Below are 14153 nucleotides of genomic sequence, written 5' to 3'. Positions count from 1 at the left end.
CTGCAGCAGATTTAGAAGCAGTAAACTTCAGTGTTTAAGTACTGCTAGTGAATAGCCATTCAAAGCTTCGCTAAGAATCTTGAAGCAGCAACATCTGATCACCAAGTAGCTAATGCAAAATCCAGAATTACAAACCCTGTGCAAGACCTGCTGAATCAAAATGTACATTTTAATAAGGTCCCTAGGTAATTTGTAGGAACACTAAAGTTTTAGATGCACTGAGTTAAAGCAAATTAGAAAATCAAGCTCCAACAAATTGTGGGTAATAATCATGTTTCCAATAAGACCCACATAGGCATTGTAAAAAATAAGCTGTTAAGAAATTTTAGATGACTGAATTGCTTTTTTAAAAAAGTTGTATCAGGAAATGTTCATGAAAGTTCTACAATGCATTGGTTATGACCTGGGATATCAGTTGGAAACAGCTAGAAAGGGAAATTGACACTAAACATCCATACCAAATCCTGTTTATAATATTCTCTAGCTATTAAAATTCATAGGTGTACCTATGGGTGTCTCACATTCATGAGATTGGTTTACATAGAAAAAAGTTGAGAACTAGTAAGTGTTTCTTGACCTTTTAACCAAATTAACTGTGATATTAGGGGCTAATGAATATCTCTGGAGGTCAAAGTACCCACCATAATAATGAATTTTTTACTCTCATGCTGTATATTAATATAAATTTTAGCTGGGCATTGCAGAGCACAACTGTAATCCCAGCTGTCTGGCGGGCTGAAGCAGGAGGGTTCCAAGTTTGAGGCTAGCCTGGGCAGCTTAGTGAGACAATATCAAAATAAAAATTAAAAATAAAAGGGTTGGAGATGTAGCTTAATGGTAGGGTTCTTTGCCTAGAATATGAGAGGTCCTGGGTTTAATCCCTAGTACCACAAAAAAATTTATATTGTTTAATGTGTTTAAAATACTAAAAAGTTACTTCACATAGAAGCAATAGGCAGGGTAAAAAACTAAAAAAATTTATATCTTTTTAAGTTCTTTAAGATCCTTTAAGTTCTTTAAAATATTTCATAAATGAATAAAAACTAGATGTAGGGGGAATAAGGAATGCTCAAAGCATTCCAGTTGTCTCTATAAAGATACTTTTACTGTATGACCTGGAAACCATGTGTGTTTTTAAGATAACAAAACCTGAGTGAGTTCCATTAAACATACAGCTAATCAAAAAAACCCTTTCTTTTTTTTCCTTATCATGTCCAACCGCAAGAATTGTATCCTAATTAGAAAAATTAATACTCCATGTATGCATAATATGTCAAAATTTACTCTACTGTCATGTATATTTAAAACGAACAAATAAAAAACCCCATCTTTCTTAAATTGGCAATTCCCTATACAGAAAAATATTATCTAATGCCACAGGTAAAAGAATCAGCTAATACTTGGATTATTATGTGACAGTATATAATAAAAAGTCTGATGGTCAAGCTAAAGTATATCAAATGATAAAAGAGAGGTAGTAAGAAAATTCAAGGTGGCATGGATTTCTTCTACTTGCTATATACCCAAGAGAATCCAAAACACATATACACACAAAGACTTGTATGTGGATGTGCATAGTAGCAATATGTATAATGATCAGAAAGTTGGAATAATCTAACGGTTCATTTCATTAACTGATGAGTGGATAACCAAATGTGGTAAATTCATGTAATGGAAGATTATTCAGCAATGAAAACAAACATATTACTGATATATGCTACAACATGGAGGAACCTCAAAACCATTATGCCAATGGGATGCCAGTCACAAAAGGCCACATATTGTATGATTCTATTTATATGAAATGTCCAGAATAGGCAAATCTATTGAGAACAGAAGTCTCTCACGAGTCACAGAATTGGTGATTGATTGTGTGGGGCTCCAGCCTGGGAGCAGGTATTGACTGCAAATAGGCATTTTGGAACTTGGGACAATGGAATCTTTAAAAACTGGATTGTGATAAGAGTTGTATAACTCTATGCATTTGCTAAACACATTTATAATGAGTACATTGTTATGTAGATTACATATCAATACAGCTGTTAAAATTTCAACAAGGGCAAAAATGCTCCCCCCAAAGAACCCTTATGAAACTTGAAATAAAATGAACTCTAAGTATATAGGCACACATATGCCTCTCTGGCATATTTTCATGTAAGATGTGTACATTTGGTTTGATAATCATGGTTCTGAGGTATTCCAAGCACTTATGTATTCTTCACATGTTTGACAAAAGAAAGAGATACACTTAACTCATTAACAACATCCTAATGATCACACAAAGAAAAGTTTGCAGGAGAAATTTTAAGTTACTAAAAGATTCTTGTCATGGGTAGTATAAATTAGGATTGGTATCAAGATCTTTTTTTAACATCAAATTACTATTAACTTCATTATTGACTTTGCTAATGTCTAAAAATTCATTGTTAGTTCAGTGATATTATAATTACAGCACTTACTTTCTATGTAATAAAATATGTAAATATACATTATAAGTTTTAGTTTTGGGCCATTTACATCCAACAAATTCTTCTAAAACGCAGGCATATTATATATGAAAAGTTAGTATATGATAGCTAAATTAAATACCAGACACAAACTTTTATTGGAATATTTTATTTACATTTTATATTTAAAGAGAATCAATACAAATTGGGATATATTTACAGCATTTCAAATCAGTGTACAAGAATGCAATGTTTTCATTCTACATTCAGCAAACAAAAATACATGTCTGTTCTATTTTTGTCTAAATTATGCTGGAATTTGCACTGGAAACAAAACGAAAAGAAAAGACAAGCCACACAGAATACAAATAAAGTGCATTTTTAAATAGCTCTATTTAACTTTGGTGGATGAAGCTTCAAACTTTGTATTAAGGCACCTGGAAGTCTCCCCCCCCCCATCAATTCTTTTTCAAACACCAAGAATTCACAAAAATTATAGCTACATGGACAGAATTTTTGTTTAATGTAATTTTAGCCCATTAGGCCAAATGTAAACTCAATTGTCAAAGTTAACGTTGTTTGGAAAACATTTTCTATAGATTAATTTTACAGACATTTTCTGTAGACTAATTCATGCACAAGTCAATCAACAATTTTTGTGTGACTTACTGTCATTAACATTTTCAAATAGTATGGTGGTTTACATACTGTGCTTTTGAAAATGCTATAAGTTTGAGAAATAGTTATGCAATATTTCTGTAAGAAACCTCTATAATCTTGTGCCAATTGGTGTCACAATATATCAATCAATCAATCAACCAATTCAATCCACATTCTCTGATAAACTATGCTTGATACTCTCATGAAGTACATTTAGCTTAATTTTAAAAAGAAGTAAAAGTTAAAATGAATATTTTGCTTTAATTTTGCTCTATCAACTTAATGATTTTAAATAGATATTTCATGAAGTACTAGCCTAAATTTGCATTGCTTTTTACATTAAAATTCCAGATCAATATAAGCACCTGGAGGAAAAACCCTGACACATATAGCCCAAGCTAAAGTAGTATTATTTTAATTAAGATGCTATCATAAAATAAAGTGATTATAGCTACTCCACATTTTAAAAGCAATATATTTTTATAAGAAAAATTGTTATAAATGAAAAACATGATTACTTGAAGACAGGTTTGAATGTTTAAAAATGTTGCTATCATTATTTTAGTGAGAGGAAACTTGCCTATGAAAAACATTATAATGAGTTTGTGGAAAAAAGTTAATAGGTTAAATATTTTAAGCCATTTAACTATAGTATAATATTAGTCATCTCAGCACTTTCAATATCATTTTTACTTTATTAGGTTTATCCAGTTCATTTATAGTAAACTAAGTCCTGATTGGCAGTCCTGTTATTACTAAATGTTCAAATTTTCTATTTACACAGATTTTATGATTTAATCTCTCTCACAGCAGTTTCTTGATCGGGAGTTTCATCTTCTTCAAAGGTTGGGTTGTCAACATGAGGAACTACATCCACTGCCACAGAACTTGCTTCATGGTTTACCAGCTGTAGATTTTCATCTTTGAAAAGAAATGATATTTTAGGACAACCTCACCCTTCTATTAAGACAAAATTAAACATTCTTTTCCAAGGAAACTTTCTTATTTAATTCAATTATACTTTGGTTGTTACACTCACTCTCTGCTCCTCTAGTGATTATTGATTAATGCTATGTTCTACATAAAGCATGTATATAGCATTATTATGTTGACTTATAATTATTTATTTTGATTCGTGTATCTGTGCTTAATTTATATCTAGATTATAGCCTCCTTAAGAGGAAAAGTTACATCTTTTATTTCTTTTCTACACTAAACACAACAGTTCTTAAACCTGATTGCATATTGTTAGCAATTAGGCACTACTAAAAATTATTGAATCTTTTTTTTTTTTTGGTGATGATAGTGTAAATCAATCCCATTAGCTCACACATATTAGGTAAGATATTTACCACTGAACTATACCCACCAGGCATGGTGATGTACACCTGTAATCCTAGCAATTTGGGAGGCTGAAGCAGGAGGATCTCAAGTTCAAGGATGGCCTTAGCAACTTAGCAGATAAGCCTAAATTGATGGACATTCTGCAAAAAAACTGATAGGTAGTCTTTGAAAGTGTCAATGCATGAAAGACAAAAACAAGGAACCATTACAGACTGGAGATTAAGGAGGTAGGAGATTAAATGTAATATAGGATCTTGGGACAGAAAAAGGACATTTGTGGGTCTGTTGAAATTTGAGTAAGGTTGGTCTGTATTTTAGGTAATAATATTTCATCCATTAACTTTCTGGATTGGATGACTATATACACTTATGCAAGATGTTAACATGTGGGGAAACTGGGCATATGAGTATTCTTCAAATGATGTTTCAAACATTTTTTCTGTCAGCTAATCTAAAATTATTTCAAAATTAAAATAAAAAATACTTGTACTTTGGCCCCATTCTTTATAGATTCTGATTTAACTGCTCTGAGGTAGAAACTAGGCATCAGTAATGTTTAAAATATCTCCAAGTGATTCCTATGTGTAGCCAGGGTTGACAATTAGGAGTCTTACTCCATCATTCCCAAAGTGTGATCCCCGGACCAGCAGTATCAGTATCATTTGGAAACTTATTAGAAATTCACTGTCAAATACTATCCCAGGCCCACTGAGTCAGAAATTCTGGTGGTGGGCTCTTTGTTTTTAACAAGCCTTCCAGGTGACTTGATGAGTACTTAAATTTGAAGAGCAGTATTTTATTTGTTTGTTTGGAAATGGGGATTGAACCCAGAGGTACTTAACTACTGAACTACATCCTTAGCCCTTTATAATTTTTATTTTGAAACAAGGTCTCACTAAGTTGCTTAGGGTCTTGCTATGGAAACAGATAGTAGGGCCTTGCATACAAACCAAATTTATTGGGAGAGGAGTAGCAGGGATGGGCAAAGATAATGGCTCAAACTCTGTGGAATTAAGGTTGGAAATTCAGGAAAAGAATCAAGAAAAAGGATACTGAATCAATAGGAATGGACAGCAGGAAGAATCTAGGGTATCCTCAATTTCTTGTTTGGGACACCTGCATGGTTGTTACCATTATTCATTCAGGAAAGGATTATAGGAGGAACATGGATCATTATTTCATTTGCTTTTCAAATTCTCTGCAAAAGCAGTTCAACCCATTCCCCACCCCACCCCCACAAGAACAGAACAGAACACACAAGGAGCTTGGAAATTTTTTTGAACCTCAGCATAGGTAGAATTATCGTGTTCACTCTCTTTTATCTTCACTGAATTCTGTTACCACACAATTATAGGAACACAACATCATCTGGACAAATAGACTGTAGTTCTCTATTATAGCTAGAGTAATCAATATATTATTAAGATTCTTATGACTTATACTCAAAAATGGCTGAAGACTAGATTACAAGAAATATACGCTTTGCTTTTGCATGGTAGTATCCCTCATGACTTCTTCAGAAATGATATGTATGGCACTGATAAGCCTGCAGAGGGCAAAGGTTTTTTGTCAGAGGAAGCTGAAATTTTCACAAGCCATCTTTTTCTTCTACATTTATGCTAAAATTAGATTATCTCAAAATAATAATTGTGGAAAATCTTTTTTTTTTTTTTTGTATCAGGGATTGCACTCAGGGGCACTCAACCACTGAGCCATATCCCCAGCCCTATTTTGTATTTTATTTAGAGACAGGGTATCATGGAGTTGCTTAGCACCTCACCATTGCTGAGGCTGGCTTTGAACTCACGATCCTCCTTTCTCAGCCTCCTGAGCCACTGGGATTACAGGTGTGTGTCACTGTGCCCAGCTGGAAAAACTTTTTTTTTTTTTTTTAGATATTTTTTAGTTGTAGATGGACACAATATTTTTATTTTATTAACTTACTTTATGTGGTGCTGAGGATTGAACCCAGTGCCTCACACATGTGAGGCAAGTGCACTACCACTGAGCTACAACCCCAGCCCTGGAAAAACTTTCAAACCAACAGAAAACAAGAAAAAGTTTGAGTTTAAACAAGGGGAAATAGTTCTTATAGGTATCTTTTCTCTTTATAGGGAAAAAAGTAACAAAATTCTCTAAATTTTCTCCATTGGTATATAAAACTGCTAAGTTACAATACCAGTTCACATGAATTCCGAATATAATAATCAAATTTAGTTTCTAAGTTTATTCATTTCACGGTACACAGTCAACAGGTGGCAGCACATACCATCTTAAACATAGTTCCTATCTACAAAAGGTGGTTTCTGAGAAGTTGGATATAAATTGAGCTTCAGTAAATCAGATTCCATTTTATCATTTCAGGATTCCTTTATCATACTTTCTGATTTATCTGTAATAAGCAATGGCTTCTAGTTTTATTTTTGTTACCTGGGATCAAACCCCCAGAACCTTAACTACTGAGCCACATCCCCAGCCCTTTTTATTTTATTTTATTTTATTTTAGAGACAAGAGTGTCACTAAGTTGCTTACAGTATTGCTAAGATACTGAGGCAGGCCTCCCAACTTGTAAGCCTCCTGCCTCAGCCTCCCAAGTTGTTGCCACAATGCCTGACAAACAATGCCTTCTAAAATTTAAAGTTAAAATGAACTCCTTAGCCTCAGTAAGTAGTTAATAAGTACATATTTCAATGGGTCAGAGGGATGTTTCCCTTTTTTTGTGAATAATACTCATTCCTGATGCATTTCATCTATTTCAGGGGCTTTTGAATTTGTATATACATTAATTAAGGCAGGAGTGCATTCTTCCTTGCATCATTTTAAGAAGAAAAAAACCTGAAATTTGTTAATGGGTGAATGAAACAAATGTTAAAATGTAGGAGCACTCAGATGAACATATGATCCAAAGTGGATCATCTGTGAGTCATTTGTTGCCTTTCAGTATGGTGCTTACTTGCTGACTGCACATGTTCCTCCAGGGGTGGTTCATCTGTTCCTTGAACTGAAGCATATCCAGATGACGCAGTCTCACTACGATTATCCTCTTCATGGAGAGAGGCACTATTGGATGCGTCATTGGATACAGGGACTTGTAAGGAAACTGATCCATCTTCAACATCCACCTTTGGAAAGCATTTGAACAAGTTAAGATTATCAGAGTACATACTTTTCTTCATACGTCATTATAAAATTTCTTCATAAGTGATTCATTAGAACAATATTTCATAACCTTTTAACCTATAATATCTTTTGATAATTGTTATGGTTTGAGTGTGAGGCGTCCCCCAAAAGCTCACATGTGAGACAATGTGAGCGGATTCAAAGGAGAAATGATCAGGTTGTGAGAGCTTTATCAGCAAACTAATCCCTGATTGGATTAACTTAGTAACTGAAGGCATGTGGGGTGTGGCTAAAGGAGTTGGGGCATTAGGGGCATGGCTTTGGGGTTTATATTTGTATTTGGCAAATAATATAATGGAGAGCTCTCTCTGCTTCCAGACCATCATGTAAGCTGTTTCCCTCTGCCACATTCTTCTACCATGTTGTTCTGCCTCACCTAGAGACCTGAGGAACAAAGCCTGCTGTCTATGGATTGAGACCTCTGAAACCATGAGCCCTCAAATAAACTTTTCCTCCTTTACAGTTGTTCTGGTTGGGTCCTTTTAGTTATAGCAACAACAACAACAAACACCGAACTAAAACAATAATTATAAGAAAAATCCCCCTCTTGCTGGCCCCAGTCAGAGCAGTAATTGGGTCCACCAATGGGCTGCACATCTGATGTTCATTTGAATGATCCCATCACCTCATAACATAATGCCTGATACCACATGGGCACTTAAAAATACCTATGTAACTGTATCTATATATGTATCATGCTATCCCCTAATAGAAATGAGGAGTGCTGTTATCCATGTATCTCTACAAGTTATGAAGATTTTATTGAGCTTGATTTTTATTTTACCTTAAAAACGTTTTTTCACTTACCAAATATGAAATTATAATTTACTATCTATTACATATTTTTTTTTTTCAAATTACACATGCTCATTTAACAAATTTGGTCACTATGCAATAATATAATGGAAGCAGAAAGGAGGATGACAAGTTGTTAGTTTATATGATCATCACTTCAAATTCTGATTAAATGATAAGTCCTTTTGAGTAGAGGGAGGAAGAAGGAAAATGGAGATGGTCAAAGATGCAACCTCACTCACTATCTCTATGATGTAAATATGTATAGTTTCAGGTGTAAACTATATGTCTAAAAATAATATTGTTATTTTCCTGAATGCTCATGCACATAAATAACATACTGCTTAAGTTCCTTAATATAAATAGTAAAGAGTGATGTTTACCTCAATTCCCAAAGCTTTGAGAATGTCACATTTGCACATGGGGCAAGTCCTATGTTCTAACAGCCATGGGTCAACACATGTCTTATGGAAAATATGGCTAATAAGGGAGAAAATGCATAATTTAGTTAAAAGATGTAACACAACAACACTTTGCCTAACATTTATTAGCAGGCTGTAGCACAACTTTACTTAGTCTTTGGATGGATGCTTTTTTTTCTTTTAAAAATGCACTATTAATACAAAGAACAAGCCACAGAAATAAAAATTGAAATTTCTTAATATAGTACTTTTAAATATAAACCATATTATTTTAGTTTCAAAAAACTATTTTCAGTACACATTACTTGAAAATGCCTAACAACCTGAGTTAAGACTGTTCAAATGTTACACAATTGAAATTGTAAATTCTTTAATTGTAAAATGGTATAGTCGTTCTCAACAACACAGTACAAAATACTGTGTACAACATGATACTGAAGCTTTAACCAATATAATATGTTCCAAGAACACTTCTATTCAACAGCTAAAAGAAAGAGTGGTAAGAGTCTTAAGAGCAATCTTCAGGAAAGGATAATTAAAAACAAAACAAAACAAAACAAAAAAAAAACCTTGAGTGAAGACTTCTAAATTGGTGCTTATAAATCTATTTTATTTTTTATCAATGGAATTATTATAATGCATTTAAAACCAAATAATCTAGTATTGCCTTTGTGTGTGTGCATGTATGTGTGTGTAAGTGTGTGTGTGTGTATGTATGTGTGTGTTCTGCTGACTAATTCTCAGTTGTGTATGAAATCAGTTCAGAATAAATTGTATTGGATTGTGGAAAGCATACAATTTGACTTCTACCAATTTCAGTGTTATTTTTTTGTGGTACTGGCAATTGAACCCAGGATTGCTCTTTCACTGAATTGCATCCTCATCCCTTTATTTTATTTTGTATTTTGAGTCAGGGTCTTGCTAAATTGTCTGATGAGCCTCAAATTTATGATCCTCCCACTGAGTAGGTATGATTAGAGTGTCATTAATTTAAAAAACTCCTTTATATTTAATTGAAGATAAGTTAAACATACACACTTTCTCTGCACCAGTTAGGAAACATTCAAAATAGTTTTCCCCATCACAATCATTTTGTGAGTCAGCAATTTTTTATTGATGTTATAAAAGAACGTCAAACTTACTTGCAGGTTAAGATGCGCACCAAATCATTTGGTTTATATAATTCAATACACACAGCACAACTATCTCCATCAGGACCAATTTCCTATGAACAAATAGTTATTGTTACTCTGGTAGATAAGAGAAAATGAGTTAAACTTTGGAGTAAGATTGGACTGTCCATATAACTAGCATAACTTCTTATAAATGTAGAAGCATCTTATCACTAAGTGACTATGTAAAGTTTCAACAGGTGATTTAAATTTATTTGGGCTTAAAAAGGTAAAAAGGATAAAGTCAACAAAAAAGGGGAACAGAACAAATAAGATCATATACATTGATTTAGACTCTTTTTCCTGATTTTGGACTTCATAAAACATCATTTGCATAAGTTCTATAGCTGTTTTCCCATTTTTAAAAATTAAGGTATAGTAATTCACATACAGTCTTTTAGTATACAGTTCTGCAAGTTTTGACAAACATACACAGTCACTTACTCCCCACCACAATCAAAGTAAGAATAGTGCCATTACTCTAGCAAATTCCTCCATACCTCTTAGTAATTAATACTTTCTCTCACTTTTAGCTCCTGGAAACCACTTTCCAGTTTCTACACTTTGGGCTTTTACAGAATATCATATAAATAGAATCATGTACTATCTAGTCTTTGAGTCTTGTTTCTTTCACTTCACATAATACTTTTGAGATTATCCATGTAGCTGTATATATCCATAGGATTCCTACATTCGTTTTATTGCAAAATGGTATTCCATGACATAGGTATGCCAAGTTTATCCATTCACCATTTGAAGGACATTCAGGTTCTTTTTAGTTTTGGGAAATTACAAAAAAAGCTGCTATGAGCAATTGTGTATAGGATTTTATGTGAAAATAGGGGTTTCTCTCCCCCTTTTTCAGTAAATATCTAGTATGGTTAAAAAAAAAAAAGCCGCTTGCATTCCTTGACTTATGGCCTCTTTCTCACATCTCTCCAGTGTCTTGTTTCCACTGTCACTTGTTCTACTGTGCTATAATAAAATCCTTCTCTTCCTCTATCTTATAAGGACACTGTGATAATATTTAGGACATCTTCATATAATGTAAAATAATATCCCTGTCTTTATTTCCTTGAGTTAATCATATCTGCAAAATCATATCTGCCACATAAGGTAACATTCACAGGTTCCAGGTATTAGGACTTAGATATCTTTGGTGGACATTATTCAGCATCAAACAACTTTTTAAAAAGTCAATACGGTTCATAAAAGGCAAAGAAAATATATTGGAAGAACATTTTGTTTGAACAATGGTTTGCTAGTATTGCTTTAAAACAAACAGTATTTTAAAATAATAAATGCACCTTGTCTCCTTGTTTCAGTGTACGTAGTTGAAGCCTTCCAATAGCTTTTTTAGCATCTGCCTTTAATTGTCTCTGTAATAAAAAAATCAGATATTAGAAAAAGTAATTTTAAAGATGCATGGTTTAAAAAGGTGGAGTGTATTAATTAACATTTATCAGGTGAATGTCAATGAACAAATGAATTTTAAAAGATAAAATTTAATTAACCATAATAAATGCCTCATTTATCTGTTATCAAGCAGCATTTTTCAAATTATTGAAACTATTTTACTTATTACATTTTCCTATTTTCTTAAATAGTGTCTTTGGGATGGTGATGATAAAGCTACATGTCCCTATTCCAAATGGATTCAGATGCTATAAATTTCCAAATCATTTTTCGTGTTTTACAGTGCAGAGTACCTTAAAGTAAATATTTTCCAATTTTTCCCTCTTTTTTTTTTTTTTTTTTGGTACCGAAGATTGAACCCAGGGGTGCTCAACCACTGAGCCATATCCCCAACCCTTTTTGATATTTTATTTAGAGACAGGGTCTCATTGAGTTGCTAAGTGCCTTGCTAATTTTCTGAGGCTGGGTTTGAACTGGCAATCCTCCTGCCTAAGCCTCCTGAGCCACTGGGATTACAGGTGTGTGCCACCATGCCTGGCTCCACATTTTTATTGGTACATTATAGTTGTACATAATGGTGGGATTTGTTGTTACATATTCCTACATGCACACAATAGCTGTGGATCAAGGACAGCTGGTGCAGAGATACAATGTTCATGCAAATCCCAGTGATCCTGCTCAGGTATAGGTCAAGGTTCTGTTCCTCAAGTGATCCCTTTCTTTTTTTCCCACATTTTATTGGTACATTGTATAGTAGTGGATTCATTGTTACATAACATTACATTATATGCACATAATACAATTTGGCCAGTATCATTCCCTAGTATGTCTCCTTTCCCTCCTCACCTCCCACTGCTGTTCCCTTTCCTCTACAGATCTCCCTTTGATTTTGATGAGATTCCTGCCCTCCCTTTCTTTTCCTTTTTCTCTGTAGTTTCCACATATGAGAGAAAACATACAACCCTTGACCTTCTGAGTTTGGCTTATTTTGCTTAACATAATGTTCTCAATTCCTAGCCATTTTTCTGCAAATGACATAATTTCATTTTTTATTTATGCCTGAATAAAACTCCATTGTGGAATTTTTGTTTGTTTAAGTACTGGGGATTTAGCCCAGGGGTGATTTACCATTGAATTACATCTCCAGCCATTTTTATTTTTTGAGACAGGGTCTCACTAAGTTGCTTAGGGCCTAAGTTGCTGAGGCTGGCTTTGAACTTGCAATCCTCCTGCCTTAGCCTCCTGAGTCACTGGGATTACAGGCATGCACTGCCATGCTCAATTCTACTCTGTGTATATACCACATTTTGTCTCTCCATTCATTCATTCAACTTCAGCTGGTTCATAGTTTGGCTAATGTGAATTGTGCTGTTATAAACATGGTTATACATGTGTCACTATAGTATGATGACTTTAATTCTTTAGGATAAGTACTGAGGAGTGGTATAGCTGGGTCATGTGGTGGTTCTATGCCTAGTCTTTTGAGGAAACTCTATACTGATTTGCATAATGTTTGTACTAATTTACAATCCCACTGACAGTGTAAAAGTGTTCCTTTTTCTCCACATCTCCTCCAGAATTTATTTCCAAGTCCTTTTTTGAAATGCGACATATTTGGTGGAAAGTGCATAGGAATTTAATTCAAATGGACCTTGATTAAAAATCTGATTTTGTCACTTACTCAATGAGTAATTCTAGACATTTCACTTAATACTTTCACCTTATTTACTTGAAAATATTTGGTTTAAGGGGAAAATGCTGTTTATAACCTCTATTGCCTAGTAAGGAGGATGGATTCTGAGAATAGCCACCTTTGTTTCACTAGGCACAAATCTAGAAACATTTGGAAATTCAAAGTCAAGTCCAAGGCTCACTTAGAGAACTCACACTAAAAACTTATGCATCATTGAATCAGAAGTGAATTTGGGGTATGGGAGGAATAAAAAAGGTGAGGAAAATATTATGAATAGAGAGGAATCATTGAGAGATTGTCATATGTGGGGTAAACTGTCCAAATGAAAAAAAAATATCCCAGGTAATATAAGATAATTAGTATTAATATGGTGTACTGTTGCAAAAAAATCCTTCCCTTCCTTTCCTAAAATCTACTGTATACAAAAATGCCTCAAGTGAATATATGTGTAAACTGAACTAGAGCTTAGGCTTCACAGCTGGGTGGATGCTGTGTGGAATATAAAAATAGTATGTTCAGAATGGCAAGATGATAAGCAATCTTTCTATTTTAAACTGTAAAAAGAAAAAAAAACTTAACAGAAATTTAGCAAAAAGTAAGTGCTCAGAACCAGAGGTCATTGTAAGAATGTAAGCTTCTTCCTTATGCCCCTGTAAAAATCCCCCTCCCTACCAGGGTCACCAACTGACATCTAGGTTACATGAAAATTAGAGGTAATGCAAGTAGAGTATCTAATATAATGCCTATGATATAGCAGATGTTCAACAAAATGTTTATTAAATGAAAATATAAGCTACCATTCATAAGTAAGCATTAATGGGTACTTGTAATATGTCTATACATATTTTTAGCAATCATATTTTGGAAGGGGATAGTCCATAGTCCAGGTAGATAAGGAAACTCCTTAATGCCCAAACCTGTCTCCTATATAATATATATCATTTTGTGAAAGGTATTTGGCTTAAAGCTAAGGAAATTACTAGCCAAACTATTTCCTTACTGTCACAGGAATAGCAGCAACCT

At 33.7% G+C, this 14153-nt stretch overlaps 1 protein-coding gene across 2 annotated transcripts in view; it reads right to left on the bottom strand.

The window, feature by feature from the left end:
* Positions 1 to 2600: 2600 nt before the first annotated feature.
* Positions 2601 to 14153, bottom strand: part of Rnf128 (ring finger protein 128) — a 98114-nt gene continuing 86561 nt past the window's right edge. For both annotated transcript variants that reach the window (XM_046420853.2, XM_046420852.2), the window contains exons 3-7: positions 11329 to 11400; positions 9992 to 10074; positions 8811 to 8907; positions 7406 to 7574; positions 2601 to 4028 (exon numbers count right to left, since the gene is read on the bottom strand). In XM_046420853.2, the coding sequence (XP_046276809.1) occupies positions 3895 to 4028; positions 7406 to 7574; positions 8811 to 8907; positions 9992 to 10074; positions 11329 to 11400 (555 nt within the window). In that variant the 3' untranslated portion in view covers positions 2601 to 3894. The remainder of the gene's footprint in view (positions 4029 to 7405; positions 7575 to 8810; positions 8908 to 9991; positions 10075 to 11328; positions 11401 to 14153) is intronic.

This window comes from Marmota monax, unplaced genomic scaffold (genome assembly GCF_021218885.2).
Source record: "Marmota monax isolate L192 unplaced genomic scaffold, Marmota_monax_Labrador192_F-V1.1 WCK01_AAM20220418_F8-fsc00050, whole genome shotgun sequence".
Classification (NCBI taxonomy): domain Eukaryota; kingdom Metazoa; phylum Chordata; class Mammalia; order Rodentia; family Sciuridae; genus Marmota; species Marmota monax.
Note: the sequence above shows the minus strand (reverse complement) of the source record. Positions and strands in the feature narration are given on the sequence as shown.